The sequence below is a fragment of the Mauremys reevesii genome, linkage group 9, assembly GCF_016161935.1.
Source record: "Mauremys reevesii isolate NIE-2019 linkage group 9, ASM1616193v1, whole genome shotgun sequence".
Classification (NCBI taxonomy): domain Eukaryota; kingdom Metazoa; phylum Chordata; order Testudines; family Geoemydidae; genus Mauremys; species Mauremys reevesii.
In genome coordinates, this window is record NC_052631.1 from 36,883,007 (window position 1) to 36,903,484 (window position 20,478).

At 41.8% G+C, this 20,478-nt stretch overlaps 1 protein-coding gene and 1 long non-coding RNA gene across 4 annotated transcripts in view; one reads left to right on the forward strand and one right to left on the reverse strand.

The window, feature by feature from the left end:
* Positions 1 to 6,255, reverse strand: part of LOC120372305 — a 63,643-nt gene extending 57,388 nt beyond the window's left edge. Inside the window, exon 1 of the long non-coding RNA XR_005584843.1 lies at positions 6,125 to 6,255. This is a non-coding gene — a long non-coding RNA (uncharacterized LOC120372305). The remainder of the gene's footprint in view (positions 1 to 6,124) is intronic.
* The window catches only part of PAX3 (paired box 3), a 201,474-nt gene that overhangs the window by 160,487 nt on the left and 20,509 nt on the right, over positions 1 to 20,478 (forward strand). For all 3 annotated transcript variants that reach the window (XM_039489291.1, XM_039489292.1, XM_039489293.1), the window contains one exon: positions 9,667 to 9,872. In XM_039489291.1, the coding sequence (XP_039345225.1) occupies positions 9,667 to 9,872 (206 nt within the window). The remainder of the gene's footprint in view (positions 1 to 9,666; positions 9,873 to 20,478) is intronic.

Below are 20,478 nucleotides of genomic sequence, written 5' to 3' on the forward strand. Positions count from 1 at the left end.
TGATTTTGTCCAAAGAAAATAAAATTTTTCTTGACTTATTGTTAAGAAAATAATTTAGATAGGCATATGCCTTTGGATTCTGTTAACTGATTAATTACGTTATTAATCAGTTTACTTAAAGAGTAATACTTTTTCTTGCCTCGGCTCGCTTTCTCTCACTGAAGACTTTTGTTGAGGTGCCTGTGGAGTTTTAAAGAGCCATTTAAATGTTTTTCTAAGTATGCCCTTTGCGAATTGCAGCAGTTTTCAAAGGGGTAGTTGGAGTGTGACTTAATCCTTGTAGATGAGACATATTCATGTCTTGAACAGACGGTAGTTTTTTTTTTTTTAAATTTAGTCGCCTAAGTGCCTTTAAAAAGGGTTAAAAGGGATCCTGCTGATTTTTTTTCCAGTATTTCTAACTGTTCCAAACCATTTAATGGCTTTTCTAACTTAAAAATTAGTATTGTTTGTAAAATGGTTTCTGATCCTGAAAAAATACTACCTTTCACACTATAGTAAGAAAATCTAGCAGCATGAATGCATTTTCATCGTAACTTCACTATCTTGTTTTAATTTTTTGATGCAAGTTTCATTTTTTGTTAGTCAGATTAAAGAAGCCCAGTTGTTCACACTTGGGTGGATTTATATTTCACAATGAAACCTAACAGAAGGAAGTGCCCATTTAAAAACAAAAAACACAAATGTTAAAGAAGGGGAAAAATCATAAAGATGCAGCATAGAAAGAAAATAATGGCATGGATTAAATGACAGCACTGAGACCTGGTAAACCAGCCAAAACCACTCATTTCCAAGGGTGTTATAACAGAAGCAGTGCAATTCAGAAATTTTGGGTCAGTTGCTGAGCTGTGGAACACGTTCCATAGCCCTTATCTTAAATAAACATACAATGGTACTGTTGTGAGTCTTAAACAACTCACAGGTGGCTGCGTAGTGACTTTAGACCTTCTGAACTTGTCCCCTGCTGCCTGCCATATTCATAACTAATCTGTACTCTCCATCCAGGGTTGTGGGCACTTGGGGAGTTGTTGAGTGTCAGAGTTTATTTGTACTATTTTGATTAGCACAGACCTGGCAGGGGCTTATTTTCCTTTTAATGACCCCTTGCTGTGAAACTGAGGTTTCAGAAGGAGGAACTGGGGAGAGAGGAGAGGCCTAGCATTACATTTCTGTAGGGAAGGGGAAACACAACTTGGAGAGCTGCTGGGCTGGGAGCAGAGTAGTCAGTTGACTCTAGAGTCTTAATGTTTCATATGCAAATACAGAGATTTTCTTAAATGGAAACACTGAGGGGGAAAATATGTTAGAAGGAAATTAAGATGCCAGTTAGTTTTTCTGAGGACTTTCTTTTTTTGTGGGGAAAAAAGGACTCCTTACTTTTTTTGGTCTATCAACTGTTAAAATGCCAGCTGCTGAAAGCTTAGCCTAACACAAACAATGATCTAAAAAGGCATGTATTGCCTTGCTACCTACCACTGCTAGGAGTTTTTATAGCAAATGAACCCTGGAGATTTATTTGGAGAATGCCTAGGGAGAGTCTTATGGCCCAAACCCTATGACAGATTCTCTCTTTCTTTCTCTCTCTTCTTTTTTTAGTACATATGTAATATTTTTTAATTTACATTTGAACTCCGTTACCTCTCCCATCGAAAATAAATGTTGACAGGGAGTCTCCAGGTGCTGAGGTTTCTGGATTGGATTGGTTTGGATTAACCCCTACTGTGCATCCAGTTTAACCTCACCACCCGCCCCTACCGTCCCCCCAAAAAACAACCTCCCCCTTCTCATCCACTTCAGCTTTCTTTGTGTCTCCTGCATCCTGCCAGGCAGGTGTCAGAGCCCTGAATGCGGGCAAAGGCCCTGTTGATGGATACCACAGATGGAGCGTGGAAATTGGTAGAATAGGCCTCAGCCACAGGCCATTTCTTAGGATTCAACAAAAGCCTCCAAATAAGTCAACAAAAATCCCAAAGATCACAAAGGGAAAGTGTCATTTGTCATTTACTCTGGGTTTGTGTGGGGGTATCAGCCTTGCTGCACTCCTCCTGGCTTGCACCCGAGTAAACATGATAGAGGTCATTCACATCTTTTTGAGTGTAAAAGGCTACTTCAGATCAGAAAACAGTTAGCTGCCCCATTGTGTCCTCTGTGTTGAATGCTAAAGTATACAAGTATAGAACATTCTGCAATTAGCCAAATAGGTACCTCAGACATTGAGTTGCCCCATTCAAAGACTTAAGTAATAGAGAAGAGGGGAGGGAGTCTTGTTAAATTAATATTACATAAAATAAATAACAAGATGTGGCAAATGGAAATGTAAAGATCAATCTCAGCCCAATGGGATGTTTTGTTTTGTTTAATGTTTGTCTTATTTTAACAAAATCCATAGCTATATACAGTGCTTCTAGCGCAGACCAAAGATTATTAGCGTGGAAGAAAGTCAGTATGATTTTTGTGTGGGTAATTTTATAACAGTTGAATTTTTGCCAATGAATTTCTGCCTTCAAAGCTCTGTAGAAGGATATCCCTCTTTTCAGACATTTCTAAAGTGCATTGTGTTGCATCTGTAATAAATAAATATATGGTTTTTAAATGGTTGTTATGTTTTTGTTATTTAATTATTCAAATGAAATGTCGTGCTGAGAAGAAAAACAATGCACAGAATGAGCGCTTATGAATTATTTTGTTCTGTTTTCGTATGGGCATGTCTATTTATGATGTGCTTTGGGAAACCAATCATTACAGAATTCCATGTGACCAAATCCCTATGAAATTGAGCAAAGGTTTTGTGCATAATAATGTTAACTAGGATGAAGTATTTCCTGAGGCCACCTAACAGGTCACAAGGGGTTAACGGACAAAGAATTGCTCTCTAATTCTGTAATTCCTTCTTTAATTAAACTTCATGGATAGTCCACTGGTGGCACTTATGGCTTCTCCTCCCACTTTGATTTGCTTTTTAAGGGAGGAATTTGTAATCCTGTGGGGTGATTGTTGTCCTGTACATGGTCTTTTTGGAAACTAACAACGCTCCTCCTTCCTCCAGCTACTGCAAAAGGAGGTTTGAGTACTAACCTCTCTGGGCTAATTATAAAGGTTAGCTCCTATTTTCTGTCTCTCTCTGCCCTACTTCCCTTGTTTATATATAAATCGCTCTCTCGCTCTCACACTCACATAATTATAGACTCAATATCTTTCTAAGCCAGCAATATCATAGAAATATATGAGACTGCTCACAGGTACCATAAATAGGGGTATCTGAGTCATAATGTACATTACAAAACCATTGTAATTTCTTAGGTACATGTGCCTATTTCTGGGCTTGGTCAATATCCTGGTAGGCCTTTTGCCTGGTTAAAAGTTTGAGTTGTTTTTTCAGTCAAAAGCCCATCACCTTTGAACAGATTTCAATAAAGAAAAACATGATGCACTCTGTTGTACAGACAGACTGCTATCATTTGAGATTACATTTGCCTGATTCTAATAATTCAGATCAGATGAGACAAATGAACTCGGTATTTTTCAATAACAATAGCCAGGTTTGGAGTAGAATGGTAGTGATGAACTCATCTGAATATGAAAGCCATTTAATCTGAGGTTCATTTTTCTCCTTCGTTTTGTGATTCCAGTTCAGAATTTATGAGTTGTATTAGATGCATTAACCTAGATTCTTTTAGTTACTTTTCTGAGAAAAATGTTTAGGTTAGCAGTCGTGTTTTACCTTCTTTACTGTAAATGACAACATTTGAAGGTGGAATGGAAATGGAATTAATCATATATTTCTGTGCTAAATACATCATCCTGTCATGGATACAAGATCTTCAGCAAACAGGGAAATATCAGAAATAGTTCACTGTTTATAAAATCATTCAAATTGCCTTTTTAAAATGTACCTAATACCTCTCCCCCACCCAGTTAATGCAGGTATTCAGGTGAGGATTCTGAGGTTAATTCAATTTTCATTTTAGCTATGCTTTTCAACTTTAACTTTCCTAGTATGAAATGCATATTTCCCTTGATAGTCTGAGTAAGTCTGATAGTTATGTAGAGGTTGGGGTGAATGGAACCCTCCCCCATAGAGAGGAAGGATGGCTCACTGGTTAGGGTATGCCGCTATGACTTGAGACTGGGTTCAACGCTCTGCGCTGCCACATACTTCCTATGTGACCTTGGTAAAGTCACTTAGGACAAAAAGTTCAGAAGCACTTATGTCAGTTAGAAGCCTTAGGCACTTTTCAAAATGTTACCCTTAGTGTGTGTCTGTGGCTCAGTTCCCCATCTGTAAAAGAGGATAATAGAAGTTCACTATCTCCTGGGGTGTTGTAAGGATAAATACATTAAAGACTGTGAGACATTAAGATACTAACACAATGTGGGGGCATCTAAGTGCCGTAGGCCTTGTCTACATTTAGGGTTGCATGTAGAGTACAGGCACTACACATGTAGCTACATGCCTCAGTGAGAGGCAGCTGTCTCCATACATGTCAATGTGGTGTGTAGCTACAGGTGTCTGGCAGTGGGGAAGTAGTGAGGAAAGCCTACCTCAGTGAGGAGGCAATGGGGAAAGGCTCCAGAAGCCAGGAGCTGCCAGAAACTTTCTCTACCTCCCAGGCCTTAGCCTTTCCCTACTGCTGGAGCCTTTCACTCTGGTGGAAAAAGGCTCTGGCAGGGGGGGTGGCAGCAGGGCCGGTGCAAGGATGTTTTGCGCCCCAGGCGAAACTTCCACCTTGCGCCCTCCACCCCACATACCCCCGGCCTGAGGTGCCCCCCCCGCGGCAGCTCCCCCTCTCTGCCCTGAGGCACCCCTCTTGAGGCAGCTCCCCACCCTCCGCCCTGAGGCACCCCCTCTCTGCCCCAGCTCACCCCTGCTCCGTCTCCACCCTGAGCACTCCATCGCTGCTTCACTTCTCCCGCCTCCCAGGCTTGCGGTGCCTAAGCTGATTGGCGCCGCAAGCCTGAGAGGCGGGAGAAGTGAAGCAGCTCACCCCTGCTCCGCCTCCTCCCCGAGCATGCCGTCGCTGCTTCACTTCTCCCGCCTCCCAGGCTTGCGGCGCCAATCAGCTTAGGTGCCGCAAGCCTGGGAGGCGGGAGAAGTGAAGCAGCCATGGCGTGCTCGGGGAGGAGGCGGTGCAGGGGTGATCTGGGGCGGGGAGTTCCCCTGCATGCCGCCCCCTCCCTTACTTGCTGCAGGCGGCCCTTCCTGCGCTCCCCTGCCCCAGCTCCCTCTGCCTAAATGCCAGTGGCGACTGGGGTGGCCAAAGATCTGGCCGCCGCGGTCGCTGCCGAAGAAAATTGCGCCCCCCCAAATCCTAGCGCCCTAGGCGACCGCCTAGGTCACCTAAATGGTTGCACCGGCCCAGGGTGGCAGTGGGACACTATACTGTTAACAATAGCAGTGTGGATGTGGGAGGCACTTCTTGGGCATGTAGAAAGCTGTGTAGGTACTATACTGTAGGTTTCAGGTGTGTAGGACATTTTACTTCCCTCTCCTAAGCAGGGGTGCCAGAACAGGGGGAGACAAGGGACCATGGGCCCCATCACTTCTTACTGGCTGTAAGGCAAACAATGGGTGGGAAGGGGCAGAGAGAGCGAGTGGGGACGGGGTTTTGGGGGGAGAGGTGGTGCAGGGGCAGGGCCTCACAGGCAGGATGTGCAGGGGCTCAGAGGGAATGGGTGGCATGGGGTGGGGGGGGGCTTCGGGAGAAAGGGTGGTGTGAGGAGTGGGGCCACCAGGGGAAGGGGTGGTGTGGGGAGTGGGGCCCGAGTTTGGGTGCTGGCAGCCCCCCTACTCCTTAGAGAGCTTTCGTCGCTCCTGCTCCTAAGCCATTCCTCACTGACTACACTAGCTAGGCATGCTCTGTGTGTACTCTATACCCCATGGTAGCTTTGAAGACACACGTTTAGATAGATAGGGCAGCCAGCATCAGCCTGGCTCCTGAGGGATGCTGGGAGAAAAGTACTGAAAGAGGCCCTGATATTGACCGGTTTGGAGCTTCCTTTCATGGATTCCTTCGTGGTGTTCATAGGTTTTAAGGCCAGACTCCCATTGTTCTTCAGAAACTTATAAATCCCTCCCAATCAAAGGGAGCCTTTGGCAGAGAAAGTGTCTCAAAAGTGGACCTACCAGGATTTCCTGAGTCCTGTTTCAGGTTTTACCACAGGCAGGTACAGAAAACCGTTAACACTTCAGTTGTGCTCTTCTAACAGAAGCACCAACTTCTCTTAGTCTAGCTCATTAGCCACATAGCTGTTCCAGTTGAGTTGTCATAGCAACAGAGAATGATTATGTCTGGAGCCGCTGTGGGGAAGATACTTAGAGAAGGTTGTGGTTTTTTTCTGTTTTTAAGCTTCTGGGATGGTTTAATGCTGGTGTTTGTAACCCTGCAAGTTTTGAAGAAGGTAAAAGACCTGAAATGATTTGGTCAAATATACTGGGAACTAAGAAAAATTCAAAGAACAAGGAGTTGTATTTATTTCATGATATGCTAGAATTTTTACTTGATAATGAAGAGGGTTTTGAACCACATTGAAACATAGAATTAAACTGTTTGGAATCAGCAGATCATGCTGTCTGTTCTTTATTTGAAAAATAGGGTGAGTACTCTAATTTTAGGGCCCAAATCCTTCAAGTCTTTCTCAGACAAGGCTCTCATTGAGGTGAGAGACTGGGAGTTATATGTACTTCTCAATGCATTACAATTATGAACTAAAATGGGAGTTTTGGCCAAGATGCCTGCAGGATTGGTCCCAAAACATTTATTGTGGCTAGATGACTGAAATAGTTTACAGATTAGATTAAAGTTAATCTAATTGCTGTATCCTAGCAATCTATGAAGTCATTTAGACATCTGACTGGTTAGTGTGTTGTTGAGCGTCTCTGTACTAGCAATAGCTATTCCTCTGTGTATCCAGAAATTCATAAACTCTTCAGCTGAGTTGCCTGTAAAAGGACCTTGTCTTCCTACACGCAAGACTGGGTAAATAGATTAGGTGTACTTATTGGTTCAAACAGCTTGAGTGAAATTGAATATGTAAAATAGTTGGAACTGAACAAGTCAGTCTCTTTAGCTAGAGTTAAAATGAGATTTCTGTTTTGGCTTTGTGTTTTTAGTTATGCTTCAATGAGTCATGTTCAGGGGATTATTTTATATCAAGGTCTGTACCAATAATCTATTTCATTTTATTTAAGGTAGAAGTGGTGCTAGGTATTTCAATAAAATGATGAATTGTAATATCAGTGGGGAGTCTCCTTCCTGTTGCTGGATGGGTTCTCTTGCAGAGTTTAATGGATGAGGGAATTTTTGCCACTCCTCACCCCACCCTTTTCTATTACAATTTCCTGATGGAGGAGGAGAAGAGGGTGTTGCCAGGGTTCTGGAAGAGACGTTTGAAATGAAGTCAGTATAAGATAGAAGTGGCATCTATATTAACCCCTCCCCCATCCCTATCAGAACGAGGAAGAAAATGTACTGTATGTCTATGCAGTGTGGTTGTAGCCATGTCGGTCCCAGGATATTAGAGAGACAAGGTGGGTGAGATAATATTTTTTTATTGGACCAACTTCTGTGGCTTGAAAGCTTCTCTCTCTCACCAACAGAAGTTGGTCCAATAAAAGATATTACCTCACCCAGCTTGTCTCTCTGCTCTATTTGTAGATATTTTTGAGTCTGCACAGTATACACTTCATAGGCCTCATAGATATGGGGATACAAAGCAACTGCACAGAACCATATGTCTGAGCTCTCCCAGCATCCATGTTACTATCTTCTCCCCATAGAGACTAGGAAACTAGGAGAGGTGAGCTTGAGCTGCAAAATCACTTCTAGATCTGAGCTTCCTCATATGCGGGGGAAGTTGGATCTGGGGGATTTGTTTATTTAATAAACATAATAAAAATAAAGTCCAGTTGCAAAGTATGGATCTGATCTGAATCTAACCAAACTTTGGGAGTGTTTAAACAAACATTTGGGGTTAGGCTCATTTCTAGAAACAAAACAATGAGAAACAGAACAATAGAGCCATTATGTTAGTCACTTAACTATATTCTTTTCTAGATGTGATTAATCTGCTGCATAGAAATTACAAGGACAAGTTCTTGAAATACATTTGGAGTATTTTGGTCTGTATAAGAATCTGATAAGAATTTAAATCCCGATTTCTCTGTAATCCTTACATTATTTTCTTTAATCTTTGCCCTTGCTGATGACCTAAAATGTTTGTAAATGTCACAGTGTAATCAAGGCTCTTGCCCATTTGTAGGGGAAAGTCAGCTGAGGTAGGGGAGCACCGTCATGCAGTCTGTCAGTAACCCCTGTTCCACAGGGACATCTTGCATTCATTTAGCACATCTCCCAGGCTGCCTCTGTTAGTGTGGAAAACTTATGGTGTCTCGGCTGGAACATGACCGTAGTCTCCTATGGTGGAATCCCAGGAAGAGACTGAAGGGGGAGGGTTGAGGGATATAATATTCCAGTGGGATGATCCTTATTTTGTTTAGGACAGAGTTTTAATTGTTAGACACACATTCTGGTGTCAGAAAAGCACCTATACTATTTTGACCTAATTCATCCCTGATGCAGGTCAGTTTAATCAATAAGACATGAACCTGGCCCTTCATGTGTATTTTTATTTCTGCTGAAAGCAATTGTACTTTTTGTGCCAGCAACTGATATGCAGCTAATAAAAACAATGGTTCAACTTCTGCCATCCTTAATTGAGCAAAATTCCATTGAAGAACTTGGCCCTTATCAACGAGCTGAGTAATAATTGACAATACAGTGGAGAATAATGTCAAACACAAACTACAGCTCTTAGTATATGCTCAGTGCTCATATTCCTATATAAGCTCCCTACACAATACTAGATGAGATCTTATATGAGCATTAACACTTGTCCACACCTACTAGCAGAGTCTCAGGAAGGCACAAGATAGATAAGTAGCAAATGATTATGAAAATATAATCCTGTTGAATTATACTTGTATGGATGTGGAAGTACCATGCAGATTTGCAGAACTGGACAAATAATGCAAAAGATGTTATGCAAATATTTAATCACATTTAAAAATGAATTTGCTTCAGATATGCTCATGTCCTTTTTGTATTCGATTTCCATAATAATTTGAGCAATCAGGTTTTACTGACACATCTATGAAAAAAGAATTTCAAAGTCACACTCACGGGTATTCATTGGGGCAGAATTTTAAATTAGCTGCAAGTGCTTATTTGTTTTCTCAATCAGGAGAAAGGATCAAGACTGTATGGCTTATCTGACCAATGAAAATGAAGCAGTACAGATCGAATTTCAAATACCTGCAATAATCTGCTAGAGTAAAAAATTCATTGAATATGTTTGAATAACAAATACATTCAAGGAAATCATAATCTGCTTCCAGATATCCCAGGGCCAAGAAAAGAGGATACATTCATTGAACAAATGGTTGAGAATTATTCATTCATCTCAGCAAATGTACCAGTAATACACTGTAATGTAGCATTTACTTCTGCTCTCAGATTAGAGTGTATCCATTCTAGAATCAAGTTTACCAAATGAATCAAGATTTATATATGAAGCTATTTATTTCCCAGTGGAAAAAAATAATAATGGATTACTTTTTCTTTTGGTTTTGTCAGCTAGAACCTTATTGTTCCCTGATTTTTCTTCCAGCATCAGCACCCCAATCTGATGAAGGCTCTGACATAGATTCTGAACCAGATTTACCTTTAAAAAGAAAGCAGCGTCGTAGTCGAACAACCTTTACTGCAGAACAACTAGAAGAACTGGAAAGAGCTTTTGAGAGGACCCACTACCCTGATATTTACACTCGGGAAGAACTTGCACAAAGAGCCAAACTTACTGAGGCTCGGGTTCAGGTACATGTTTAAAAAGCTGTCTAAAAAAGCAGTTCCTTTTCTGTCATTGCATAGGTTTATTAGAAAGCTGAGAGCTCATTTTGTTTATGTTCTTGCACAACTATAATGTGGGATAAAAGGAAAAATGAGAAGCCAGGTTGTTTATAAGCTCAGTTGTTGGGTTGTTTGTTGTTGTTGGTTTTTTTTTTTTACACCAACCAATGGACAATGGCTTTCCGATTTTCATAACAGTGGATAACTTTGAAGGAGCGTTTTTTGTTGTTTACAGATCATGGTACACTTACAATGAATGTAATGGAAAGAGAATAGAGAAAAAAATTATCTGTTTTCCCAATTTGTTTAATTTGCACATTTGACAACACTTTGTATATAGTCCATTTCTCTGTTTTCCCCACTATAATTAATTAGTTAGTTTCTCCTGGTTTGTATTGGACAGCAACATGGGAGAGAATTAAAAAAAAAAGGGAAAATTTTGACTGAAAACCACAAAAGTTGACAGGGTGACTCAGGTGTGTACTACCTGAAACTATTGCACTTTAACTTATGAAGTTGACGAGATTTCAAGTATATGGTGTCTCCTTTCATCTCCATTGTCACTTCAATTAAGAAATCTTTGGACGTACATATTTTCAAAATAATATGGATCTGAGTAAATGTAAACAAATTAAAAATCTGATGGAGAAAATAGTGGGATTATATAAATAGGCATAAAGCGGGTTTCCAACCCCCCCATTTGGCCAATTCTGGAATGGACTGTCCCAAAGAGTTTAGGTTCAGAGTGCATCAGACACTTTCTGCTTCATGGTGGCCAAAGGGAACTGCTTCCTGCTGTGGCAGAGCTACAACCTTGTCCCCGTGGGTCCTGCGCTTCCAGGCAGTTTATGCTAGCTTCAGAGGCTCACTGCAACACTCCACGTAGCCCTTCTCTCTCTAGGGCCAGGGTTACAGTCTACTGAGCCCTTTTCATCATAAGCCAGCAAGGAGGTTGGTGAGAGAACTCCCACAGTCTCTGTTGCTCCTACGGCCTCTTACCAAAACAGTTTAGCCTCCTGTTCTGACAGGGGCTGGCTTCCCCTCCCAGGAGGTGTTTCTGTAGTGGGGGGTTGGGCGGAACCCAGGCCAACCCTCTGCTCTGGGTTCCAGCCCAGGGGCCCTAATGGTAGCAGCTGTTAGCAGCCGACCTTCCACTGCCAGAGTTGCTACATTTCCCTGGGGCACTTCCCCACAGCTCTCCTGCTTCTCCCTTCTTCACCCTTACCTTAGGGCTCCCTTACCAATGACTTGAGGGTGTCTTCATTAATGAGCCCTTCAGCTGCACTTCCTCTCCTCTGACTCCCTGGCTGTCTTTGGCCTGACTGGAGTGAACCCTTTTATAGCATCAGAGGGGTCTTAATTAGAATCAGGTGCTTAACAGCCTCACCTGACTCTTTGCAGGTTAATTGGAGTCAGGTGTTCTCATTAGCCTGGAGCAGCCCCTGCTCTGGTCACTCAGGGAACAGAAAACTGCTTATCCAGTGGCCAGTATATCTCCCTTCTACTACTCTGCTGTACCTCCATCCTGGTTCTGAGGCCCACCGGGGATATCAGTTGGCGGCTCCTTCACGGGGCCGTGAGCATGGGCATGTACTTGGCGCGGTTCACCCATATCCCGGACACCTGCCCCTTCTGTGGCGTGAGGGAAACCCTGGCATACGTTTATCTGGAGTGTGCCAGGTTGCAGCCTCTATTCTAGCTCCTCTTAGATATATTATTACATTTTTGGTTGCACTTTTCCTCTCACCTGTTCATTTACGCACTCCCCATCAGAGGCCCCACAAAGTCGCGGGACCTCCTTGTCAACCTCTTCTTGGCCCTGGCCAAACTGGCCATCTACAAAACCAGGGAGAGGAGGTTGGCCAACGGGATTTCCTGTGACTGTGGGGCCTATTTCCACTCCTCAGTCCGTTCACGCATCCGGGCAGAGTTCCTCTGGGCGTCGTCCGCTGGCTCTCTTGATGCCTTCAAGGAGCAGTGGGCGCTGTCTGGGGTTCTCTGCTCGGTGTCCCCGTTAGGTTCCCTATGTTTAGCCCTTTGACCACACTCCTGTCCCTGTTATTTCATTAGTTGTCCCCCAGAATTACTTGGTTATCCAGGTCCTGTGGATTTTTCCCTTAGGTTGGGGGGGGGGGGGGAGGTCCTTTGGCTACCAATAAGACTACTCTGCTGTACCCAACTGGCCTGGGTCTATCACACTACCAAAACCAAAATCATACAAAACTTGCCTGGTTTGGAGTTCCATTACTAACTGAAGACAAGGATCAGATTTGCTAACAATTGTGATTCATTTCAAAGGATTTGTGCCCCATTTTGAGCTAATCTTGAGTGGTCTTGGGTAAGCTTAACTTTGGGTGTTGAACTCAGGCAAAATGTGTGTCTGCACATATTTCAGGAAGGAAAACAAATGAAATTTGGTTGCTTTGGCTGAATTTTGCTTTGATGTTTTGAGTTCTTTTGAAGTTGAACCTGAGGGGGGGCCAAATTGAAAGAAATAACCAAAAATATTGCACTAACCCTTGCAAAATAAGAGTGCCAATTGCAACACAGCTCTGTTGCTATGTATACTTCCTCACGGATCCAGCCATTTTGAATTTTGCCCATTTTTTACTTTCTTACTGAAGTGTTCACAAAGCTCTCATAACTATCCTGTTACAATTAGGAAAGCAAATCTACTACGTGGATGAACCGTAGTTCTTTGAGAAGATAAACTCAATGAGGCATACTTCCATTATTACCTTTACTGAGAATGAAAAGCCAACAAAACAGATGACAGCATCTTAAATGGAATTGTACTGCACTAGAATAAACTCGGCAGTGACAATGGGATGTGCTGTGCACAAATATAACAACTATGATCTTCTACACTAGGTCTATTAGGAGTAAGAATAGCTTCTTGGGTATGGTGTTCCAGTGTACATTAACTTTAATGTCAAATGTGAAAAACAATAAAACAGTTAATATTTTTCTTAATTAGTGACCCACAGTTGGAAGAAAAGCAGAACTCTCATTAACATAACAGCTGTCTTAATGTGGCTTTAACCCTGTGACTTCTTACATTCCTTATGACTTCCTCTGTTCCCTTGAGACTCTCACCAATGCTATGATCTACAGCCTCACAAATTCCCTAGTACGTCTAACATATGGATCTTTGACTTAACCCAGCATGGAAGGAAAGATCCCAGTCAATCAATGATTAAAATGCCAGAACTAAACCTTTTCTGGATTAAAGAGGAGCTTCATCTGAAATAGCCAGTCTGTGGGTACGTGCTTAGTCTTCGCCATCTGCCTGGAACACTAGAAGTCTGCCAAAGTAGTTCAGCACTAGCTGAAGATTGTACACAGTGTTGCATAAAACACATGTATGAAGGACATGATCTAAAAGAAGAATCATAAAAGGAAAATTGCAAAGTGATTTAAGGATGAGGAGGTGGATGGCTATAATGACATGGCATTCGTAGTTTTGCTTAATCATCTTTCACTGATTTACATTTTTTTTTTTGGTGGGTAACAATCATAGACTCATAAGACTGGAAGGGACCTCGAGAGGTCATCTAGTCCAGTCCTCTGCACTGACGCAGGACGACCCCTGACAGGTGTTTGAAGATTTTTAAGAGCAGGTTAGACAATGATGGAGATTCCACAACCTCCCTAAGCAATTTATTCCAGTGCTTAAGTACCCTGATAGTTAGGAATTTTTTCCTAATGTCTAACCTAAACTGCCCTTGCTGCAATTTCAGCCCATTGCTTCTTGTCCTATCCTCAGAGGTTAAAGAGAACAATACGATAGAAGCCTAGAAAAATGATCGTTATCAATAGCTGTGTCATTCCCCTGCCCAGCTACTGTAACAGCAGATACTGTTTTTATCATGCAGGAAGCCACTGTTGTGTGTCAGTTACTAGTCTTTATACGTTATGAAATATCTGCCAAAACCAATCCTGCCTCTGCCCTGCCCCCGCCCCCCCCCTCCCCAGCCCTCTTTGGGGCACCATGTACTCCAGAAAGAGTCCGGACAAAGCAGTTCCTTTACTCCTCTGCGTCCAGGGCTGCAATTCTGCCTGGCCCTTAATCAGGACACACACGATCTAGGCAGCATCTAGCCCTAACAGAACATCATAACTGAATCCAAAATCACATAAGCTAGGAAGCTTGGAAATGCAAAGTTAAGACTGTCTTTAAAAGCCTCCCCTGTGCATTAGAAAATAAGATGCATGGTCACCCAAAGAATCATAACTTTGCTCTCGCTTTCCAACCTATGCAACCAGTCTGCTAAAGTGATTTAAAAACTGGTTAGAAATGTAGTGTAGATCCGGTTTGAGGTGTCCTGACCCATTTTTACTGAATCAGTTTGAAGACCACCTCTCGGTTAGAAAATGTCTCCAGTGTAGACAAGCCCTTTGATTAAGGACTTTTAAATGTGGGGCTTGATTTTTGCCCAGTGTCCAAGCTCTGCTTGGTGCAGGGAAGAGGAAGGGGACCAATTTCTTCTCCTTGATTCTGTGCTGGCATGGCCAGGATATCAGAGCAACCAAAAGGTTGCTCTAACTTTGTCACCATTGATAGGTCCTCAAGGACTTTACACCAGTGGAAGATTGGTGTAATAGAGAGGTGTTCCACTTCTCTGCCCCCTGCATGCCTCTTTCCTTCACCAGCACACTCTCTACAGTGAGAGGTGCAAAGGGGCCAGATCATAACCATGAATCAGACTCAATATCTTGATAAGGCTCTAAGACATTCACAGCCTGTTGTAGACAACTTAAATCTCTCCAGCCAAGCTATAGATTATCTGTATACTTGAGGAACTCTGAAGAACATGGCTTTTGAGATGTACGTTCCCTACGATCCTGTGCCCTAGGAACGTAATCTATCTAAATTCTTTGCTAGCCTTTACAAAGTTTATAGCATTGTAAGATATGACAGCTTTGTATCTTTTTTAACAGTTTTGCAGTATGACACTTACTTTACATTTGAAAAGCCATATATTTGCAGAGTGAGGGACTATCCCTAATGTGATAAATTTTGGTGAAGAGATGTGAAATCCTGTCCTTTCCACGTGATTGTGTATGGCCTTGAAGATGGCCCAAGGAATAATAGACCAATGAAACTAACTTTCATACCTGGAAAGATACTCGAACCAATTAAACAATCAATATGTGAGCACCTAAAGATTAATAGATTTATTAGGTATAAGCAGCATGGATTTATCAGGAACAAATTATGACAAACCAACCTAATTCCCACCCCCTTTTTTTTGGACAGGGTTGCTGGCCTAGTGGTGAGGGGAAAAGCAGTAGATGTGATATACCTTGACTGTAATAAGGCTTTTGACAGTCCCACATGACAGTTTCATTAGCAAACTAGGGAAATGTGGCCTAGATGAAATTACTATAGGGTGGGTGAACAACTGGTTGAAAGACCATACTCAAAGACAGTGGTTTGCTGTCAAACTGGGAGGCCATATCTAGTAGGATCCCACAAGGGTCAGTCCTGGATCTATCCAATATTATCATTAATAATAATGGATAATGGAGTGGAGAGCATACTTATAAAATGTGAGGATGACACCAAGATTGGAGAGGTTGCCAGCATTTTGGAGGACAGGATTACAATTCAAAAAGACCTTGACAAATTGGAGAACTGGCCTGAATTCAACAAGATGAAATTCAATAAAGACAAGTTCAAAGTGTGTATTAAAGAAGCAAAACTGAAATGAATAACTACAAAATGGGAAATAATGGACTAGGTGGTAACATTGCTGAAAAGCAGTTGGAGATTATAGAGGATTGCAAATTAATATGAGTCAATGCAATGCAGTTGCAAAAAGGCTAATATCATTCTGGAGTGTATTAACAGAGGTGTTGTATGTTGGCAATAGTGAGGCCTCAGCTGGAGGACTGGAAAAACGTAGGTAAAATGGAGAGAGTCCAGAAGAGAACAACAACAATTGATAAAAAGTTTAGAAAATCTGACTGATGAAGAAAAGCTAAAAAAACTGGGCATTATTCTTGAGAAAAGAATGCTGAGGGATGAGCTGGTAAGTCTTCCAATATGTTAAGGGCTGTTATAAAGAGGACTGCAATCAATTGTTCTCCATGACCACGGAAGGTAGGACAGGAAGTAATGGGCTTAATCTGCAGCAGGGAAGATTTAAGTTAGATATTAGGAGAAACTTTCTGTCTATAAGGGTAGTTAAGCTCTGGAATAGGCTTCTAAGAGAGGTTGTGGAGTCCCCATCATTGGAAGTTTTTAAGAACGAGTTGGACAAACACGGGGATGGTCTAGCTTTACTTGGTCCTGTCTAAGCATAGCAGGCTGGACTTGATGACCATCCTGCTCTACATTTCTGTGACTCTATATGGCAGAAGTTTGTTTTAGTCACAGGCGCCAGCTCATTTCTCCAGAGGTACTTGATCCTGGCTCTGCCCAGGCCCCGCCCCCACACCACCCCTTCCCCCAAGGCCCCACGGCCCCACCCTGACCTGCCTCTTCCCACCCTGTTCCACCCCCATCTCTGAGCATGCCCTGCCCTCGCTCCACCCCATCCCCCCAGTGCCTCCTGCATGCTGCTAAACAGCTGATCGCAGCGGGCAGGAGGCACTGGGGGGGGAGGAGCTGATTGGTGGAGCCTGATGGTGGGTGCTGAGCACCCCCTTTTTTTTTCCGTGGGTGCTCCAGCCGTGGAGCACTCACAGAGTCAGCGCCTATTGCTGTAACCATGTAAGGGAGGGGGCACTTTGTATTCATGCCTCAGTAATGTACAATCAGCCCATCAACAAGAATAGGGAAGTCCAGTTAGGTCACCTCTCCATTTTGAAGTCAGTGATGTAATGCAGATGTGTGCTGTTTGAGGGTGGGAATTTCTCAGCTTTCATTCATTCAGTGGGTGCTAATATAGTGGAATTGTTACAATGGAACTGCACTTCTTATGACATTATTCCTTAAGTAATTGATTTGATATGGGAAGCATTATTTCCACCTCCACCAAGTTTTTTGCCTGGGAATTTCCTTAGTTTGTTTTTTTAAATAAAAGTATTTAAGAGTTGCTTTGTAAGAGAAGTGCCTCACAAACTGTTGGCAGAGGTTGCAGGGGTGGAACCTGCTCTTCCTTAGATTATCCTCTACCTCCATGTGGCTTTCTCCTCCACAGACTGCCCTTGGACCACCATGTGCCTATGCCCCTACAGTTGCCCCCAAGCAGGCCATCTGCAGTCTGTGTATGCCTCTGATTTAGCACCACATTCTGCCACCTATACTCATATTAACTAGTACCTTACTCTCCAACTAATTTAACTGAGAGTGATAGAACTACTCATAAAGTATTACTAAGCGTGAATAATGATGGCAAATTCTGGTTCTTAATAAGTAAATAATTTCCATTCACAACTTCCCTGTAATTAATCAATATCCACCAGATATGGAATTTCTAGACTAACACCTCAATTTTAGTTATGATATGCTAAAGAAAAAATAAATAAGAAAAAAATTCACAAAGTGAAAACATCTATTTTTATGTTGTCTCTTCTCTCCCAAATCCCTTGTTTGTTTTGTTTCAAACGTTACAGGGAAAAAAATCATGTGTGTGAAAATTCAGACTGATTCTTTAAAAAAAAAAAAAAAAGAAAAAAAGAAAAAAATTAGTGTGCCGATGGCATATTTGAAAATCCAACTTACAATGATGAGCTTGCTACTGCCTTATTTATGGAGCAATGCTATGTAACAGACTAATCAGCTCAGCTGCAAGTGGAAAAACTCTTCTAAGTCTAGAAGTCTCAAGTCGTTTTTTTAGAAAAATGGATATCCTTTTCACAGATATTTAGTTACATGTATTTTTTTTCTTTCTTTTGTGCTTTTCTGTAAGGATGGGATGGGAAGGGGAAAGGAAGGCAAGAGAGAGTGACAAAGAAGTTGCCATCGCTTTTGTTAGGTTTTAGTGAGCTTTTAAAATTGAAAATTGAAAATCCAATCCAGTGGATTTAATAGTGTCTTTTTTTTTTTTTGAGTAACAAACTGAATTCATGTGCTAGGCAGTCACTGAAAAATGATGTGAAAGGATGAGCTGTGTCAAGAGTGAAGACTTTACTGAAGCTGCATTCCCCTAAAGTAGATTGAGTGAGTAGTCCAAACTACTCAGCCTACCCCTGTGGGATAGAAGATGGGTAGTGTAAGGTATAGATTCAGGGACACTGACCGCCTTGTGGCACATCTCTGTTGTTAATCCTGCTTTGCTATAAGTAACAGAATCTGTTTTGAGGCACATCCATTTTACATCATGTAGAGAAGAAAAGAAAGAAAATACTTTGTACAGTTTGGTAGAAAATATCCACATAATTACAGACATTTTTCTGGAGAGAGGCAGGAATTTATCTTGGTAAATTATCTAACTGTAGATCTATACTGGCCAAAAAAAAGGTTCAGCGTTTAAGTATGGTGGTGAAGAAAGGAAATAATTCTGTGATCCTGTTTTCCAGTTCTCGGCTGCCAAGGGCTTGAATTTGGGGAATTTTAATTGGTAAATATATGTTAAAAAAACAAGTACATTGAAATATTTTCTGAGAATACTCAACTACAGTATTTTAGAAGTTATTAAACAAAAAGACTAAATCTGGGATTTTTGAAGAAATTTAAGGGAGTTAGGTGCCTTGAATTTCAATGGAAGTTGGGCACACAATACCTCTTTGGAAATCCCAGCTTAACTGTTTTGTGAAATGTCTCTGTTTTGTGAAATGTTTCCAGTCCAATGGAAAACTGTCCGTATCACAAAACCCACCACCAAAAAGGGGGCCCCTCTTGGCAGAATCAACAGAAAGGCCATGGTCTGAATAGGCATGGAACCTGAATTGCCCTCTGACGTTCAGAGGAGCTGGAACAGGATGGGGGCAGATTGGTGGGGCATTGTGAGGAAGCTGACCTATCTGTGGTGTATCTATTCCAGGGACACACAGGACCTGATTCTCAACTCCTTGCTCAGAGTAAGCTCTTAGGGTCTGATCCAAAGTCCACTGACACAATGGAAAGACTGATTTCTATGGGCTTTGGATAAGGCCCTTGTTTTCTTTGAGACGTTTTGATTGAGGGAGGAATGGAGGACTAGACTCTAAGGATATGTCTATACTACCTGCCGGATCGATCCAGCGGGGGTCAGTTTATTGGGGGTCTAGTCTAGACGTGATAAATTGACCCCTGAGCGCTCTCCCGTTGACTCTTGTACTCCATCGCTGGGAGAGGCACAGGCAGAGTCTACAGGGGAGCGGCAGCAGTCAACTCACCGCAGTGGAGACACCACGGTGAGTAGGTCTAAGTAAATCGACTTCAGCTACGTTATTCACGTAGCTGAAGTTGGGTAACTTAGATCCATTTCCCCGTGCCCTCTTCCCCACTCCCCGCCCTGTGTAGACCAGGCCTTAGAGAACTCTTGACTCCAGAGCTGTCACTGTCAATGCAGTGCCTTTTGCAGCACTAACTTAACACAAACACTTTAAGAAAAAAAATCCCTAACGTAAAATAAAGAAAAACACTATGAAGCAAAGGGAACAAATTCTTTGGCTTAAGTTAGAAATGTCATTAACAATACATCAGTCTTTTGACTTTGATATATCTTCCAGACTGCATTTAGTGCAAAATATCCACTAGTCTCTTGCAAAATTCACTTTTCAAATGTTTTGCCCATTTGGTTGAAAGATCTTACTGCCTTAAAAGCACATAGAAAACTCTCTGTTTATGATAAGACTGTTGAAATGTCAAGGCTAATTACATTAGTGTGATCCCAAGTGAATAACTGCATCTTTTAAGGAATACTCAGTCAAAATCTAGGAAATACAACATTGGCTCGATCAGTTACAAACTGCTTAAACAAAATATGATAACAAAAGGCAAGACATAAATATTAGAAATTAGAGATAGAAAAGGTCTGTTAGGTAATCTAGTCCATTCTTTGCCCGTGCAGAATTCTTCCCTTCAGCATATACCTGAGTGATTTCTCCAGTCTACTTTTAAAAGTGCCTCCATTGAGAGAGACTCCAATATTTCCTTTAGGAGACTATTCCTCATTCTGTTATAATTCATTATCAGGAAAATATTACTGAGTATCAGCTTAGATGTCATCCTCTGTACCTAGGAAGACTTAAAGAAATCCTCTCCCTCTGTTGTTGTTTTTTTTAACACCCTTCAAATATATTCAATTGTAAGTTCTTCTGTCGGAGACTGTAGAGACTTTTCAAAAGTACCTGAGTCCCATGTTAAAAAATGAGCGATTAGGAGCCTAAGTCTCATTGAAAGTCAATAGAAATTAAGCCTCTAAAGCCTGGATCCTCAAAAGTATTTAGCTGCCTAACTCCTATTGAAACCAGTGGAAGTTAGGTATCCAAATAGCTTTTAGGATCTGAGTCTAAGTACCTAAATCCCTTTGCTCCCAAGTCACTTAGGTACTTTGAAAAGTTTACCCTGTGTTTTTATATGTGTTTGCATTGCATCTAGCACGATGATGCCCTTGTTAGGGCCTGTGTGTGCTACTATAATTCAAATATTAAATAATAGATCATATTTCCTATTGGGGTCAACACTGCATAGGGGTAT